The sequence below is a fragment of the Scyliorhinus canicula genome, chromosome 3 (genome assembly GCF_902713615.1).
Source record: "Scyliorhinus canicula chromosome 3, sScyCan1.1, whole genome shotgun sequence".
NCBI classification, from domain to species: domain Eukaryota; kingdom Metazoa; phylum Chordata; class Chondrichthyes; order Carcharhiniformes; family Scyliorhinidae; genus Scyliorhinus; species Scyliorhinus canicula.
The window spans coordinates 40,136,435-40,154,186 of NC_052148.1; the positions used below are offsets into that span (position 1 = coordinate 40,136,435).

Consider the following 17,752-nt stretch of genomic DNA (forward strand, 5'->3'; position numbering starts at 1 on the left):
TGCTCCTCCCCCCAACCCCACCCCCAAAACCAACCCCACCCCCAAAACCAACCCCTGCCAGTTCTTTGAAGCCCGCAGCGCTATGGCCAACGGCTCTATTGCAAGGGCAAATAGTAACGGGGAGAGGGGGCACCGCTGTCTCGTCCCTCGGTGAAGCCCAAAATACTCTGACCTCACCCTGTTTGTGCATACACTTGATACGGGGGCCTGATAAAGTATTTGGACCCACCCTATGAAACCCTCACTGAATCCAACCTTTTTAGCATTTCCCACAGGTACTCCCATTCCAGAGGCGGCCAGGGAAATTCCACCCGGTCAAAGGCTTTTCTGCATCCATCGCAGCCACTAGTTCTGCCTCTCCTCCTTCTGAGGGCATCATAATAATGTTTAGGAACCTCCGTACATTGGAATTCAGTTGCCTGCCCTTAACGAAGCCTGTCTGATTCTCCCCTATCACCCCAGGGACACAGTCCTCAATTCTAGCGGCCAAGATCTTGGCCAGCAGTTTGGCATCTACATTCAGGAGTGATATCAGTCTGTAGGACTCAGGTTAGAACATAGAACAGTACAGCACAGAACAGGCCCTTCGGCCCTCGATGTTGCGCCGAGCAATGATCACCCTACTCAAGCCAACGTATCCACCCTATACCAGTAACCCAACACCCCCCCATTAACCTTATTTTTTAGGACACTAAGGGCAATTTAGCATGACCAATCCACCTAACCCGCACATCTTTGGACTGTGGGAGGAAACCGGAGCACCCGGAGGAAACCCACGCACACACGGGGAGGATGTGCAGACTCCGCACAGACAGTGACCCAGCCGGGAATCGAACCTGGGACCCTGGAGCTGTGAAGCATTTATGCTAACCACCATGCTACCCCAAAGGTTGTCGCAGATCTTTCTTCCGTGTGAGAATGAGTGAAATCGAGGCCTGTGACATTTTGGGGGGGGGGGGGGGGGGAAGAGGAGGAGGAGGGTCCCTCTTTGGCCTCATTAAAGGTCCTTAGCAGGAGTGGGCTCAACAGTTCTGAAAAGTTCTAATAGAATTCTATAGGATAGCCATCCGGCCCCAGGGCCTTGCCTGACTGCATACCCCCTAGGCCTTTAACAATCTCCTCCAACTCTATCGGAGCCCCCCAATCCCTCCACCAGATCCTCTTCCACCTTTGGAAACCTCAATTGGTCCATGAATTGCTTCATCCCTTCCCCTCCTGCCGGGGGTTCCGACTCGTAGTTTACCATAAAACACCCTAAAGACTTTGTTCACTCCCTCTGGGTCTACGGCCGTGTTAACTTCCTTATCCCTCACTCCTCCAATTTCCCTGGGCGCCTCTCTCCTACGAATTTGGTGCACCAGCATTCTACTCGCTTTCTCCCCATATTCATAGACTGCCCCTTTTACATTCCTCAGCTGTGCTATCTCTGTACAATTATAGAACAACTTTCCTTGTTCGAATTCCAATTGTCCTCCCGAACTAAGGCAGACTTTTGTTTGCTTCCATTGCTCGTTATTCCAGGAACAGGTCACTTGTCTGTTTCCAGAGGCTTACATAGCTTGAGGGACACCACTCTGCATCAAGCATGGCTGACCAGGAGTCTGCCAACACTCTTATCACCAGCCATTGGTGTCTTGGAAGTATTTCGCCAGTTGACACTTAACTTGTTTGGCCTAGTTAGCATAATAAGAACTCGGAGTAGGCAATATGGCCCCTCGAGCCTGCTCCGCCATTCAATGAGATCATGGCTGATCTTTTGTGGACTCAGCTCCACTTTCCAGCCCGAACACCATAACCTTTAATTCTTCAAAAAACTATCTATCTTTATCTTAAAAACATTGAATGAAGGAGCCTCAACTGCTTCACTGGGCAAGGAATTCCATAGATTCACAACCCTTTGGGTGAAGAAGTTCCTCCTAAACTCAGTCCTAAATCTACTTCCCCTTATTTTGAGGCTATGCCCCCTAGTTCTGCTTTCACCCACCAGTGGAAACAACCTGCCCACATCTATCCTATCTATTCCCTTCATAATTTTATGTTTCTATAAGATCCCCCCCTCATCCTAAATTCCAACAAGTACAGACCCAGTCTACTCAACTTCTCCTCGTAATCCAACCACATTCAGATCTGGGATTAACCTAGTGAATCTCCTCTGCACACCCTCCAGCGCCAGTACGTCCTTTCTCAAATAAGGAGACCAAAACTAAACACAGTACTCCAGGTGTGGCCTCACTAACATCTTGTACAATTGCAGCATAATCTCCCTAGTCTTAAACTCCATCCCTGTAGCAATGAAGGACAAAATTCCATTTGCTTTCTTAATCACCTGTTGCACCTGTAAACCAACTTTTTGCGACTCATGCACGAGCACACCCAGGTCTCTCTGCAGAGCAGCATGTTTTAATATTTTATCATTTAAATAATAATTCCTTTTGCTGTTATTCCTACCAAAATGGATAACCTCAAATTTGTCAACATTGTATTCACTTAACCTATCCAAATCCCTCTGCAGACTTCCGATATCCTCTGCACTTTTCACTTTACCACTCATCTTAGTGTTGCCTGCAAACTTGGACACATTGCCCTTGGTCCCCAACTCCAAATCATCTATGTAAATTGTGAACAATTGTGGCCCCAACACTGATCCCTGAAGGACACCACAAGCTACTGATCGCCAACCAGAGAAACACCCATTAATCCCCACTCTTTGCTTTCTATTAATTACCCAATCCTCTATCCATGCTACTACTTTACCCATAATGCCATGCATCTTTATCTTATGCAGCAATCTTGTGTGTGGCACCTTGTCAAAGGCTTTCTGGAAATCCAGATATACCACATCCATTGGCTCCCCGTTATTTACCGCACTGGTAATGTCCTCAAAGAATTCCATTAAATTAGTTAGGCACGACCTGCCCTTTATGAACCCATGCTGCGTCTGCCCCATGGGAAAATTTCCATCCAGATGCCTCGCTATTTCTTCTTTGATGATAGATTCCAGCATCTTCCCGTAACAGCCTCCTCGAACAGGCGCCGGAATGTGGCGACTAGGGGCTTTTCACAGTAACTTCATTTGAAGCCTACTCGTGACAATAAGCGATTTTCATTTTTCATCTTCCCTACTACCGAAGTTAAGCTCGCTGGCCCATAATTACCCGCTATCTGCCTATCTCCTTTTTTAAACAGCGGTGTTTAAGGATCAGACCATCCTTGGCCATCAAGTCCTGGGATGGGACTTGGACTCTGTGCTTCTTGCTCAAGAGGCAGAAGCGCTACCCATAGTATCACAAGACCTCCTCCCTGGTTATAAAAGCCTCCCAAATTTGGTTGCTGTACCCTTAAATGGGTACACCCACTCTGATCAATTAAGCCCCAAACCTAAAAATAGCTTGCTTTTCCATTCATACTACTGAAATGTATAACCTTGCACTTCCCCACATTTATACTCCATCTGCCACATTGTTGCTCACTCACTTAGTTGCTCATATCTCTTTGCAGTGTCACCCTCGTGGTTTACATTTCCACACCTAGCTTTGTATCGTCAGCAAACCCTTGGTCGAAGTCGCGAATATGGTTTACAAATAGCCAAGGGCCCAGCTCTGACCCTTGCAGCAATTCAAGTTAGAATCTGCCAACTTGAAAACACGCCTTTTATCCTTACTCTTTTTCCTATCCATTAATTAATCCTTCATTCATGTGATTACCCACAACTCATGTTGCATATTAACCTTGTGCAGCACCTTATCAAATGCCTTTTGCAAAATCGCATACTACACTTACTGGTTCACCTTTATCTATCCATCCTCAAAAAATCCTAAAATTTATGAAACAATATTCCCCCTCCACAAAACCACATCGACTCTCTGATCATACCGTACAAACATATAAAGGAGGTTGATCACCTTTCGAGTCTGTTCCACCATTCAACAAAATCATGGCTGATGTGTGTCGAATTCTACATTCCCATCTACCCCTAGTAACCTTAGGTTCCCTTGTCTAAGAATCTATCCAGCTCTGCCTTAAAAATATTCAGTGACCCTGTATCAATGGCCTTTTGAGGCAGAGTTCCAAATTTGCACAACCCTCAAAAAAAAAAAAAAAAAATTTGTGTCATCTGCCCTAATTTTAGAATCGTGTCCCCTAGTCCTGGACTCACCCACAGGAGAAAACATCCTTCTCACATCTACCCGGTCATGTTCAATTCCTCTTGTAATAAAGGACTTAAGTGCATTAAGACTTCCGCAATGGATCGCAGCATTTCCTGAGGTCTGATGTCAGTATAACTGGCCTGTAGTTCTCAAAGTGGTCTCTCCCTCTTTCCTTGAATAGCAGTGCCACACTTGCTAACTCACTTCCAAGCAACGTTCTTTCAAAAGCCACATGCTGTGAAAGAGTTCAATTGTTAATGAAAGGCCAACCAGCCTCCCATATCTGTACTTTCCTCTGCAACTTGTACAGTTGTGTCATTGGGTAAACCGTCAAACTGACATCTCTCACATTTCACACGGGATGATCCCATACCCCACCAAAGCCTCATCAGGAGAAGGGGAACCATCACCTCAAAGCTTTGCTTTTTGCAAATCTTTTTCCAATAAATATTAATATGGCCTGATCATCCACTTGTGTTTCATGCAATGGGCTCAAGCAAGTTGCTCTAAGCAATTGTCGCTGACATTCACACAGATCTGGGAAGGAACTACTTTTGATTAAATATTTCATATCTGTATGACCGATATTGTAAAGTAATACTGCCCAAACATTGACACTTCACTGCTGCCAGCTGAAGCCAAAGTGCTCGAGTTAAATGTGATCAAGATTTTACTATCAGTTTTGGAAATAGTTTCTGCTTCTTCACCTGCAGGTAAATGTTTGTCCATTAACTTAAGTGTTAAGGAAACAAACAAAGACTTAAATCTCTGCTTCTTCCAAGATAATCAGTCAGCCCAGCATATTTCAGACTATTCCTCCAACAGCACAGAAATGCTATTCCAAACTGGGTGTGTATTGGTATCTATCTTCCATTCCTCATATTTATATATAGTCCATATATATGCTCCAGCTGGCCAATTTCAACTGCAAGCTAATTTAAGATACTTATGTGCATGGTCACCAAGATGGTAAGTTTGATTCACCCTCCACTGATTCACTCGCCACAAACAGTCAACTAATCATGGATCACCTTGTCCCTTGGTACTAAATCTAGTGGATGAGGTCAGGGCGCAAAATTTATATCTGTAGCACATCACCTTCCATGGTCCCTCACGGAGGGCACTCATGCAGACGTCAAGTGCTACAAAAGCAACTCAACTCATGATATCCTGACATCACACAGTCCAAGTGGCTGTTGCGATGCCCATTCGCCAAATTTGGAACCCACAGGTGCATTGGGATAAGTCTGCACATCAATCACCAAAGATCAAGCCAACTGCCGCAAATTGGGCCCAGCACTAATGTTATTTAAAGGACCAGGCACTCAACTTGTGGGAAGATGAATTTGAAAGAACTTTTGCTGGCACAAATGGACGCAAGTGGAGTGTATCTTAAGTCAACCTAAAAGGGTAGACGTGGCCACAATAGCATAACACCTCTTCCATAATACTGCACTGAACTGTCAATTGAGATTTCCGCCCAAGTCTCTGCAATGAAACTTTAATCAACCATCGCCTGATTCAGAGGCAACTATGTTAACACTTGCATCAGCAACCTTGGACCTCACCTGCCTCAAGATGAAAATCAAGATATTTTTTTAAATCGTTCTCTCCACCAAAACAAAACTGACAATTCTCGATTTGACCCAACTTAAAAACAGTACTCCTGAAGGCAATGTTACCACTCCATGTCCAAGATTACTTGAGAATAAAGCAAATTGTTTATCCCTAGTTGGTAGGTCTCCCCTTTATACCTCCAGTAACTAAGGAATGCCAGACATTGCTCATAACATTTGGTTCAAAAAATAAATTTGCAAACGTAATTGCTACACACCGTTATTTTGGAAGGACCATCATAAAACATTTGTAGAAAACGGGGGAAAAAGCCTTCTTGCACAAGGCGGAGTTCTCCTTTTACTGTATAGAGTGCAAATAGCAAAATAGCAATACAGCAAAATCCAGGAAATAAAGGAGGCACACAACCAAAGGAAATGCAAAGCAAAAATTCATTTTATTTTATTTAAAGACTATATAAGTCTTCCTTCTAATATTGCTGAGGGGTTTGACTCCTGGGAAATCGATCACAACAGGCAATCACAGTCTCTTTCCAAAGCTCAAGTGCTTATTACATTCTTGTGACCAGAGTACGAGATGTCCATTGTGTCTAGTTGGCCATTTCGGGTTCATCAAAGCCATTAGTTTTCTCTTTTTAAAGTGAAATGTCAATTTTTTTTTTGTTGAAACACTGACTTCCCCCTCCCCTCCACAAAAAGCAGCACGATACCCGCACCAACACCACTGTAGTTAAACCTGTATAGTTCGTTTAATGTAGAATGCCCCTTTTAAAACAAAATCCACATCCTTGCAGAGGTCAGCTTTTCTCGCCGTTTCAAAAGTAGCATAGGTTGCAAAAGACCCTCAATGGAGGTGGATTTATAGAAAATCTCTTCCTCCAAAATGTTTCTCAAACCCGAAAAATTGGCGACCTTGTGCATTCAAGATAAAGCTGCTGAACCCTGAACCTTCTTCTGTGCACACATGACATGGGACTACTGATGCTTTGCACAAAAACCTTCAAGCAGCCCAAAATAACCAATAGAATTTTCTTTTAATGGACATGAGTTATGCAAAGGTAATCCTCTACCACAACAAAAAGTATAAAAACAACCAGTCTTATCTAGAACATTGTTGCAGCATTTAGTTGTTTTCTATCTGCTCTAGATCCAGATCCCCACAGTCCAGCCGAAATATTCCTTCTTCAGTGCTTTCACAATCACTTGTATCTTCTTCACTTTCGCTCACAGTGACTTCTTTCCCATAATTCCTTGGATGGCAGCCATCTCGGCTGCCAGAGCCAAGGTATCTTGCAGAGTCGCGCTCTTTGACCGGACTGGAGCCTGGAGTGATGTTCATTAACAGATCATTTGAGTCACAAGGTGACGACACAATAGTCTTCATATGGTGATCATCTTCATCTTCATCATCTTCTTCATAGTCAAGAGAGCAAAGGCCTTTTTGAATTCTTTAATGTCTGGTAAAAAAAAAAGACACCTTCGTTAACCAAAAGCTCTCAGAATCATTCCACTTACAACCTACCATTTCTCACTTTAAATTATTTTGGTAGGTAATGATTTCAACTCCAGTAGCAGCTCTTCGATATTTAATGGAAAGGAAGAGGAGAGATGAGAAGAAAAAACTAAAAGAATAATGAAGCATGCACACGAGAGAACATAGAACATAATAGCGCAGTACAGGCCCTTCGTCCCTCGATGTTGCGCCAACCTGTGAAACCACTCTATCTACACTATTCCCATATCATCCATATGTTTATCCAATGACCATTTAAATGCCCTTAATTTTGGCGAGTCCACTACTGTTGCAGGCAGGGCATTCCACGCCTTTACTACTCTCGGAGTAAAGAACCTACATCTGACATCTGTCCTATATCCATCTCCCCTCAATTTAAAGCAATGCCCCCTCGTGCTAGGCATCACCATCCGAGGAAAAAGGTTCTCAGTCCACCCTATCTAATCCTCTGATCATCTTGTATGCCTCAATCAAGTCACCCCGTAGCCTTCTTCTCTCTAACAAAAACAGCCTCAAGTCCTTCAGCCTTTCCTCGTAAGATTTTCCCTCCATACCAGGCAACTTCCTGGTAGATCTCCTCTGCACCCTTTCCAATGCTTCCATGTCCTTCCTATAAATGTGGCGACCAGATCTGCACGCAATACTCCAAATGCGGCCGCACCAGAGTTTTGTACAGCTGCAACATGACCTCATGGCTCCGAAACTCAATCCCTCTACCAATAAAAGCTGTACACCTTCTTAACAACCCTATCAATCTGGGTGGCAACTTTCAGGGATTTATGTACATGGACGCCGAGATCTCTCTGCTCATCCACATTACCAAGAAAGGAAAAGAATGCATAGATAGGACGGGAGAAGAATCCTGTTGTGCATAAACACCACATTCCCATTGGGTCAAATGGTTCACTTCGGTGCGGTTAAATTTCTATGTAAAAAGTTGTATGTTCTCCACAGCTAAATTATACACAAAGTTTCTGTATGGAGTTAGCCCTCTTGCCCAAGTCAGAATTCATATTGATACATGTTAGAAGTAAAGCAACAGTGTTGAGTTTATTTCCTGGAGTTCATTCCCAAACTGGTATAAACCTACTTAAAAGTCTGCAAAATATCAAAATTATTGAACCATTTCCCCAACCCCCCTCACCAAAAAAAAAGACTTCTATGGAAAATGGTATAACGTTTTCAACTGACCCACTTCAGTACAACATGTATTACATGATGCATCTATAACATAGGAAAACATCTTATTGCTGCAAGGAAAAATTGGGTGTTGAACCATAGAATGAAAGTAGGAGGGGTAAAAAGCTTGGCAAAAGGGTGGGTTTGCAGAACAAGGGAAGAAAGAAAATGAAGAGGTGCAAAGAGGAAATTCCAGAACATGAGGTCTAGTTGGTTGCACAATCAAGAGAATGGCAATAGGAATTGACAAGAGTGCAAACAAAATGTGCATGGGAAGTGATTTCCAGCACTGCAATATGCGGGTTCAGGTCAAATAATTAACCATGTTTCTCTTCCCAATGATGCTGCCCGACTCTTGCACAATTCAACCATTTCCTATTTTGTTTCGGATTATTGGAGGGATTTAAATGCAAGGATGAGATTTTTTCATTCAAGGCATTAGGGAACCATGAGTCATACAGGTGGTGAACACTGAGTGGGACTTGGTGTGGTCAAAGGTTGAGTAGAGTTTGGATGAGCTCAAGATTAGCCAGGGCATCATTGCAATAGCTGAGTCTCGAGGTGACACTAAGCATGGTGGATAAGGGGCTCAGCAACAGCTGGACTGGAGGGGGATGGCTTTTTTGATATGGGGTTAGAAGTTCAATTTGGTGCTAAGATTGGGAAGAACTGGTTCTGTCTGAAACAGGCTGAAGGAGGGGAAGAGGCAGTGGAGCTGGTGCTGGGCCCTCGGGTAGTGGCTTTGCTCTTTTCAATACTTAACTGGTTTTAAATTCTCTCAACCTCCCCCACAATAACTCCTCCAAACTTCCCATTTCTTGGACTCTGACCTCAAGAAACATCCCCATTCTACCTTCCCCTGCTCCTGACACCCCCCACCAAACAAATTACATTACCAAGCTGTTGAATCCTTGTTCATAGAAGAAAAGCTTCAAATATAGTCAAAGGCAACAACCCAAAGCTACTATACGGAATGTGAATGGTAGTTTAGAAATGATCTACATTACAATTCACACATTTACTATTACAGCGGAGCTGGGGAGATAAAAGAGCACGTGTAAGATGGAGAGCTGAGCAGAGGAGATAAAAGAGTCCGTGTAAGTGCGTGACTGAAAGCTGAGCAAGCCAGGGAGATAAAAGAGCCAGTGTGTAGCTTGGGAATTACTGAAGTGATGACAGGATTCAAAAGTGATGCGGGGCAAGTGGAAGCAGCTGATTTGGGAGGGCTATATTCTGTAGTAACAAGGACCTGGGAAGAAGAGCGCTAGAGCAATTGATATTATTTGATTTTAAATTGAAGTTGCTTAAAGGGGAAAGGCATAGCAGGAGAGCTCAAAGCCATGGTGTGCTGTTCATGCTCTATGTGGGAAGCCAGGACATTTCTTTCTTTTTAAAAAACATTAGAATAGCCAATTAATTTTTTCCAATTAAGGGGCAATTTAGCGTGGCCAATCCTGCACATCTTTGGGGTGTGGAGGTGAAACCCACGCAAATATGGGGGGAATGTGCAAACTCCACACGGACAGTGACCGAGAGCCGGGATCGAACCTGGGACCTCAGCTCCGTGAGGCAGCAGGGCTAACCCACTGCACCACGGAAGCCAGGACATTTCTAATGCTGAGGCTAGCATGTATAGTGTCTCCACCTGCAACTCTTGAAGCTTGGGTTCTGAGCTGGAGCAGCGACTAGCATCCACAAAGTGCAGAATATCATGGATATCACTTATATAGAGAGGTGGTCACACTGCAGGCTAAGGCTCCACAGACAGGAAGAGAATGAGTGACCATCAGGCAGAGAAGAGAACTAGGCAATAAAAGAATTAACGTGACCATTCCCCTGCAAAACAGATATACCCAGTGGGATACTGTTGGGAGGAGAATGGCCTCAGGGGAAAGCAGAAACAGCCAAATTCATTGCACCATGGTTGGCTCTGCTGCACAGGAGAGGGATAAACGTGTGGGAATGCAATAGTTATAGTATATTCAATTTTAAGGGGAAAGATGGGCGCGTCTGTGGCCGCAAACAAGACTCCAACAAGGTGAGTTGTCTCCTTGAAGGATGTCTCAGTGCAGCTACAGGACATGCTGGAAGGGCAGGGTGAACAGCTAGTGGCCGTGGTACACATTGGTATAAATACAGGTTAGAAAACAAGATCAGATCAACAAGCAGAATATAGGGAATTAGAAAGCAAGTTGAAAAGTGGGACCTCAAAAGCAAGATGACAGGACTATGAGTGCTAGTCAGAGCAGAAATAGCAGGAGACATCAGATGAACACATAGCTGAAGAAATGGAGGTACAGTGGCATTGTCACTAGACCAGAGATCCAGTAGAGTACATTCCCAGAGTACTTCAGGAAGTGGTAATAGAAATAGTGATCATCTTCCAAGATTCTATTGTCTCTAGAACAGTTCCCTACAGATTGGAGAGAAGCTAATGTAATAGCATTATTTAAAAGTGAAGTGAGAGAAACAGGATTTATAGACCAGTCAGCCTCGTGTTGGCATTAGGGAAAAGGCTCAAATCCATAGTTAAAAACTTAATAGCAGAGCACGTAGAGAACAGTGGAAGGTTCGGACAGTCAGGATGGATGCATGAAAGAGAAATCATCACAACAAATGTACTGGAATTTAGAAGAGTAGAGTTCATAAGGGGAAAACAGTAGATGTCAGACTTGCAGAAGGGTTTAGACAAAGTCACACATAAGAGATGAGCGTGCAAAATTAAAGGGCATGGGATTAGTGGTAGTGTATTGAAATAATTTTTTAAAAGCTGGCAGACAGGAAACAAGAGTAGGAATAAATGTTTTTTTTCAAATGGCAGGCTGTGACTTGTGGGGTACCGTAGGCATCAGTGCCAGGATGCCAACTATTCATAATTAAACAAATGATATAGAAGAGGAAAATAAATGTAGTATCTCAAATTTGCAGATGACAACAAGCTGGGTGAGAGGGTGACCTGTGAGGAGGATGCAGAGATGCTCAATGTGATTTGGACATTTGAGTGGGCAAATGCATGGCAGATGCAGTATAATGTATAACTTTGGTAGCAAAATCAGGGTCGCAGGTTATCTGAATGGCTATAGATTCAGGGGGAAATGTGCAAAGAGGCTTCGGTGTCTTGGTATACCAGTCACTTAAAGTAAGGATGCAGGTGCAGCAGGCAGTAAAGATAACAAATGGTATGTTGGCCTTCACAGCGACAGGATTGGAGTACAATAGCAGGGATGTCTTACTGCAACTGTTCAGGGCCTTGGTGAGGACCACACTAGGGGATAGTGTGCGCAGTTTTGGTCTCCTTATCAGAGGAAGGATGTTCTTACTCTCGAGGGAGTGCAGCGAAGGTTTACCCAGACTGATTCCTGGGATGGCAGGACTGTCATACAAGCAGAGATTGAATCGGTTAGGATTGTATTCGCTGGAGTTTCAGAAGAATGAGAGGCGATCTCATAGAAACCTTTAAAATTCTAACAGGGCAGATACAGAATGCGGGGGGGGGGGGGGGGGGGGGTCTCACAGACACCTATAACATTCTAACAGGGCTTGACAGGGGTTGATGCAGAAGGATGAGTTCAGAACCTGGGGTAACAGTTCTAAAGACATGGAATAAACCATTAGACTGAGGTGAGGAGAAATTTCTTCATCTAGAGTGGTGAACCAGTGGAATTAATGCCACAGAAAGAAGTTGAGGCCAAAATTTGTATTCTTTCAATAAGGAGTTAGATATAGCTCTTGGGGCGAAAGGGATCAAAGGACTATTGGGGTGGGAGGGGGGGGGGGGGGAGAGAAGAATCGAGTAGAACATAGAACATAGAACAGTACAGCACAGAACATGCCCTTCGGCCCTCAATGTTGTGCCGAGCCTGATCACACCACTTAAACCCACGTAACCCACATACCCGTACCCACAATCCCCCCATTAACCTTACACTACGGGAAATTAGCATGGCCAATCCACCAACCCGCACATCTTTGGACTGTGGGAGGAAACCGGCAGCACCCGGAGGAAACCCACGCAGCACACGGGGAGGACGTGCAGACTCCACACAGACAGTGACCCAGCCGGGAATCGAACCTGGGACCCTGGAGCTGTGAAGCATTGATGCTAACCACCATGCTACCGTCCGAGTAGCAGGAACATCTTACTGAGTTGTACGATAGTCCATGGGTGGCGCGGTTGCACAGTGGTTAACACTGCTGCTGCACAGCGCCAGGGACCCTGGTTCAATTCCAGCCTTGGGTGACCATCTATGGGGAGTTTACAATTTCTCCCCGTGTCTGTGTGGGTTTCCTCCGGGTGCTACAGTTTCCTTCCACAGTCTAATGGTGTGCAGGTAAGGTGCATGTTTAATTGCTTCTTAGTGTCCAAAGGTTGGGTGGGGCTTACAGTTTTAGGGCAGGGGAATGGGCCCAGGTAAGAATGCTCTTTTTGTGGGTTAGTGCAGACTCAAAGGCCTCCTTCTGGACTGTAGGGATTCTATGATGATCATAATGAATGGTGGAACAGGCTCCAAGAGCCGAATGGTCTATTCCTGCTCTTGATGCTTTACAATGCTTTTGCATTAAAATAGAACTGTTAATTACATGGTTTCCCATCTAAGATCAAAGAGGAAGTTGGAATTGCTGACAAGGGCATTCAATCTTGGCTCCATGGTTGCAGAATCGGCATTAATACCCTATCAACACAAATGCACAACACTCGCATGCAATTTCACTTGTGAAGAGCTTGCATGTAACTTTATTTGTGACGAGTCTCAAATTTACAATCCTCATATCCGAGCTTTCAGTCCCTTCATGACCTCACCTCATTTCCAACCTTCTCCTTCGCTGGAACTCACTCAGAACTCTTGTGCTCTTCCAATTCAGATATGCACATCTCTTCACCCGTTCATTGGCAGCAATATGTCCCAACTGTCCAGACCCTCAGCTCTGTGATCGCCCTCTTAACCCTTCATCTCTCTACCTCCAAGAGACACCTTGTAGCCTATCTTTTTCCTGTCCTAATATGCCATACGGCAATGTCAAATGTCTAATAATACTTCTGTGAGGGGCCTTGGGCCATTTTACTGCAATAATAGCATTATATTTAAATGCAAGTTATTGTCCGATAGAACAAAAGTAACAAATGCCCTAGCCACAGGTTTAAAGGATCCTGTGCGAAAAGAAAAAGCCTCACAAGAATCAGAATGGTGCTAAACCTCTTAATGAGGTTTATGAGCAGAGGAGATTTACCAGGATGTTGCCTGGTATGGAGGGAAAATCTTATGAGGAAAGGCTGATGGACTTGAGGTTGTTTTCGTTAGAGAAGGTGGTTAAGAGGTGACTTAATAGAGGCATACAAAATGATCAGAGGGTTAGATAGGGTGGACAGCGAGAGCCTTCTCCCGCGGATGGAGGTGGCTAGCACGAGGGGACATAGCCTTAAATTGAGGGGTAATAGATATAGGACAGAGGTCAGAGGTGGGTTTTTTACGCAAAGAGTGGTGAGGCCGTGGAATGCCCTACCTGCAACAGTAGTGAACTCGCCAACATTGAGGGCATTAAAAAATTTATTGGATAAGCATATGGATGATAAGGGCATAGTGTAGGTTAGATGGCCTTTAGTTTTTTTTTCCATGTCGGTGCAACATCGAGGGCCGAAGGGCCTGTACTGCGCTGTATCGTTCTATGTTCTATGTTCTAATGATGCTTCAGCTCCTCCACACATACAATTTATAAAGCAGGCAGCAGATTTAGAGGTATTTGCTCATCATAAAATGCACATCTTGCACTCCATCTTGCACACAAAGAGTTTGTTTTAAAACATTTCAAGAAAACAATTTAGAATCATAGAATTTACAGTGCAGGAGGCCATTCGGCCCATCGAGACTGCACCGGCTCTTTTTGAAAGAGCACCCTACCCAAGCCCACACCTCTACCCTATCCCCATAACCCAGTAACCCCACCCAACACTAAGGGCAATTTTGGACACTAAGGGCAATTTAGCATGGCCAATCCACCTAACCTGCACATCTTTGGACTGTGGGAGGAAATCGGAGCAGCCGGAGGAAACCCACGCACACACGGGGAGAACGTGCAGACTCCGCACAGACAGTGACCCAAGCTGGGAATCGAACCTGGGACCCTGGAGCTGTGAAGCAATTGTGCTAACCACTATACTACCATGCTGCCCTGAGGCAATTATCGAAAGCAATTATTTAGGAGGCAATTATCAAAACATGTGCAGTGATTTTATTCATATTATATATTTTCTACATCACCTTTGAGAGGCACACAAAGAATAATAATTTTTATCAATGCTCCTCTGGAAAGACAACGTAGCATGAACAATGTACGCAATATCGGCACTGGCGCTAGAATTTACATTGGTGGGGCTATGGTGCTTGGAATATGGTGTATTTAAGTTCCATACCTTCATTTCAGTCAGACAGGAAAACCTGATGGGTACCAGATTTTTTGACATCGAAGGGGGCTTGGTGCATATGACAAGGAAACAACCTAAACCAGAAGAACCACACCATTTCGCACACAAAATCAGAGAGATAGACTTTGCAATAGATTGATGGAAATTATATTTCACTGACAATAAACCTTATATTCTCAGTTCGAACCAAGAAGCTTGGCATAGACTGAAAGATAAAGTAAATTACTGCGGATGCTGGAATCTGAACACCAACAGAAAATACTGGACCATCTCAGCAGGTCTGACAGTATCTGTGGAGAGAGAAGGGAGCTAACGTTTCGAGTCTGGACGACTTTGACAAGAGTCACTCAGACTCAAACGTTAGCTCTCTTTCTCTCCACTATTGCTGACAGACCAGCTGAGATTGGAATAAACTGAAGGTTTCAGGCTATATAGAACATAGAAACCTACAGCACAGAACAGGCCCTTCGGCCCACGATGTTGTGCTGAAATTTGTCCTAGATTCAGAATAAATAATCTACACTCCATCATTCTACCGTAAATCCATGTAACCTAACCAATAGCCACTGAAGGTCCCTAATGTTTCGAATCAAACTACTTCCACAGGCAGTGCATTCCATGCCCCCACTACTCTCTGGTAAAGAACCTACCTTGACATCCCCCCTACATCTCCACCATTCACTTAAATTTCTGTCCCCTTGTAATGGTTTTTTTGCAAGTATCGCAGTTACAAATATTTTTAAACTAACTGCCCTTTTTGGAATAATCGTACGCAGCACGCCTGAAACTGATAATAATGCAGAGAACGGAAGATAAATGACTCAATCATATTTTAAGATCCCCAATGCTTTTCACACTATTGAACAAACAAGTTGGAGCTCTTTCATATCTCCAATCACACACAGCTGCTGTTAATGCAAATAACCCTGCAATGTTAAAGCAGTAAATTGCAAAGACGATTCCTGCTCATTTACTTTACATTCCAATGGGACATTATCTCAAGAACTCCTGTCTGCATTTGCAAGCCAATGAGAACATTGGAAAATACATTAAAAGAGTTCCCATTTTTAAAAGTTGGTCTCTACTGACAAGAGTGCCACCACCCATGAAAAAACCACACGCCTCTGCATTTTAAAATACATTTTCAGTTGTGAATTTCCCCATCGCACTTGCTACTTGAGCCACTTGTGGTTAAAATAGAACCACAACAATGGTAGAAGAAACAGAGCAGCTCACTTCCTTCTCATGAACTCATCTACAAATGATGATAAATTTAGAAGTGGCAAACGATGGGGACAGTTATAGTGTGCAATGTTAAACTTTTCTTTACCGAGACGGAATTAAAACGAATGATAATTCACTGGGATTATATCTGCACGAGAAACGAAGAGACTTCAGATTTTTGTTCCATGCTGTGGACCAACCAGATTTAATTGCAGTTTTAAAAACTTATGAAGAGCTTTAACTAAGCTTTACAAGTCTTTTGCTCTGGTTAGAGCCACTAACAGAAGGGGCGAGAGAGTTATACAAAAAAATAAACATGGAGCTCTATAAAATTTCAAGCATAGAAATTCTTTGCACAGGAAACCGTTCAGGCAAATCGCACTGCACAACTCCTAAAACAGAGCAAGATGAGGAACATTGGGCCAGGGAGAGTCTGGGAAAGGGGGGGAGAGAGTACGGAGAGTAGTGCATAGCCCCCCCGCGAGATTAATTAGCTCAACCGCGGTTTCTCTAGCAAGAATTCTATGCATTTTAACTAGCGCAGAAGGAGTCCATTAGGCCCTTTGAGTGTGCACCAGCCTTGGAAGAGCACACCCACCAAAGACCAATGCCCCAACCCCCCCTATCCTCGTTAACCCCGTAACACCTACCTTTTTGGACAACCACAGGGGTAATTTAGCAAGACACTCCTCAACCTAACCTGCACATCTTTGGACAGTGGGAGGAAAGAGGAAAAATCGGACCGTGGATATCTAAGGAAATAAGGGAGAGTATCAAATGAAGGAAAAAGCATGCAAGTGGCAAAGATAGTGGGAGACTAGAGGACTGGGAAATCTTAGGGGCCACAGAAAGCTACTAAAAAAACTATGAAGAGTGAGATATATGATGAGAGTAAACTTGTCAGAATATAAAAACAGATAAGTAAAAGTTCTACAATATATAAACACAAATAAGAGTGGCTAAGTAAATATGGTCCTTTAGAGGGCGAGAAGGAGATTTAAATAATGGGAGATAAGGAAATGGCTGAGGAACTGAACAGGTTTTTCTGGGGCGGTCTCACAGTGGAAGACACAAATAACATGCCAGGTGACTGATGGAAATGGGCTATGGACAGGTGAGGACCTTGAGCTGATGTTTCACTAAGGAGGTAGTGATGGGCAAGCTAATGGGGCGTAAGCTAGACAAGTCTCCTGGCCCTGATGGAATGCATCCCAGATGCTAAAAGAGAATGGCTGAGGGAAATTGCAAATGCATAGTGATACATTTACACCAAAATTTAGTTAGGACCTTTGGGGTGGTTTCCCGACGGATTGGAATTCGAAAGCGTGACACCACTTTTTAAAAACGGAGGTAGGCAGAAACGCCGGGTACTATAGGCCCGTTAGCTTAACTTCGGTACTAGGGAAGGTGCTGGAATCTATCATCAAGGAAGAAATAGCGAGGCATCTGGATGGAAATTGTCCCATTGGGCAGACGCAGCATGGGTTCATAAAGGGCAGGTGGTGCCTAACTAATTTAGTGGAATTTTTTTGAGGACATTACCTGTGCGGTAGAGATAACGGGGAGCCAATGGATGTGATATCTGGATTTCCAGAAAGCTTTTGACAAGGTGCCACACAAAAGGTCGCTGCATAAGATAAAGATGCATGGCATTATGGGTAAAGTAGTATCATGGATAGAGGATTGGTTAATT

At 43.9% G+C, this 17,752-nt stretch overlaps 1 protein-coding gene across 1 annotated transcript in view; it reads right to left on the bottom strand.

The window, feature by feature from the left end:
- Positions 1-6,136: 6,136 nt before the first annotated feature.
- The window catches only part of LOC119963921 (protein FAM53A-like), a 135,268-nt gene continuing 123,652 nt past the window's right edge, over positions 6,137-17,752 (bottom strand). Inside the window, 2 exon segments of the mRNA XM_038793340.1 lie at positions 6,137-7,163; positions 7,165-7,179. Coding sequence (XP_038649268.1) covers positions 6,846-7,163; positions 7,165-7,179 — 333 coding nt within the window. The 3' untranslated portion in view covers positions 6,137-6,845.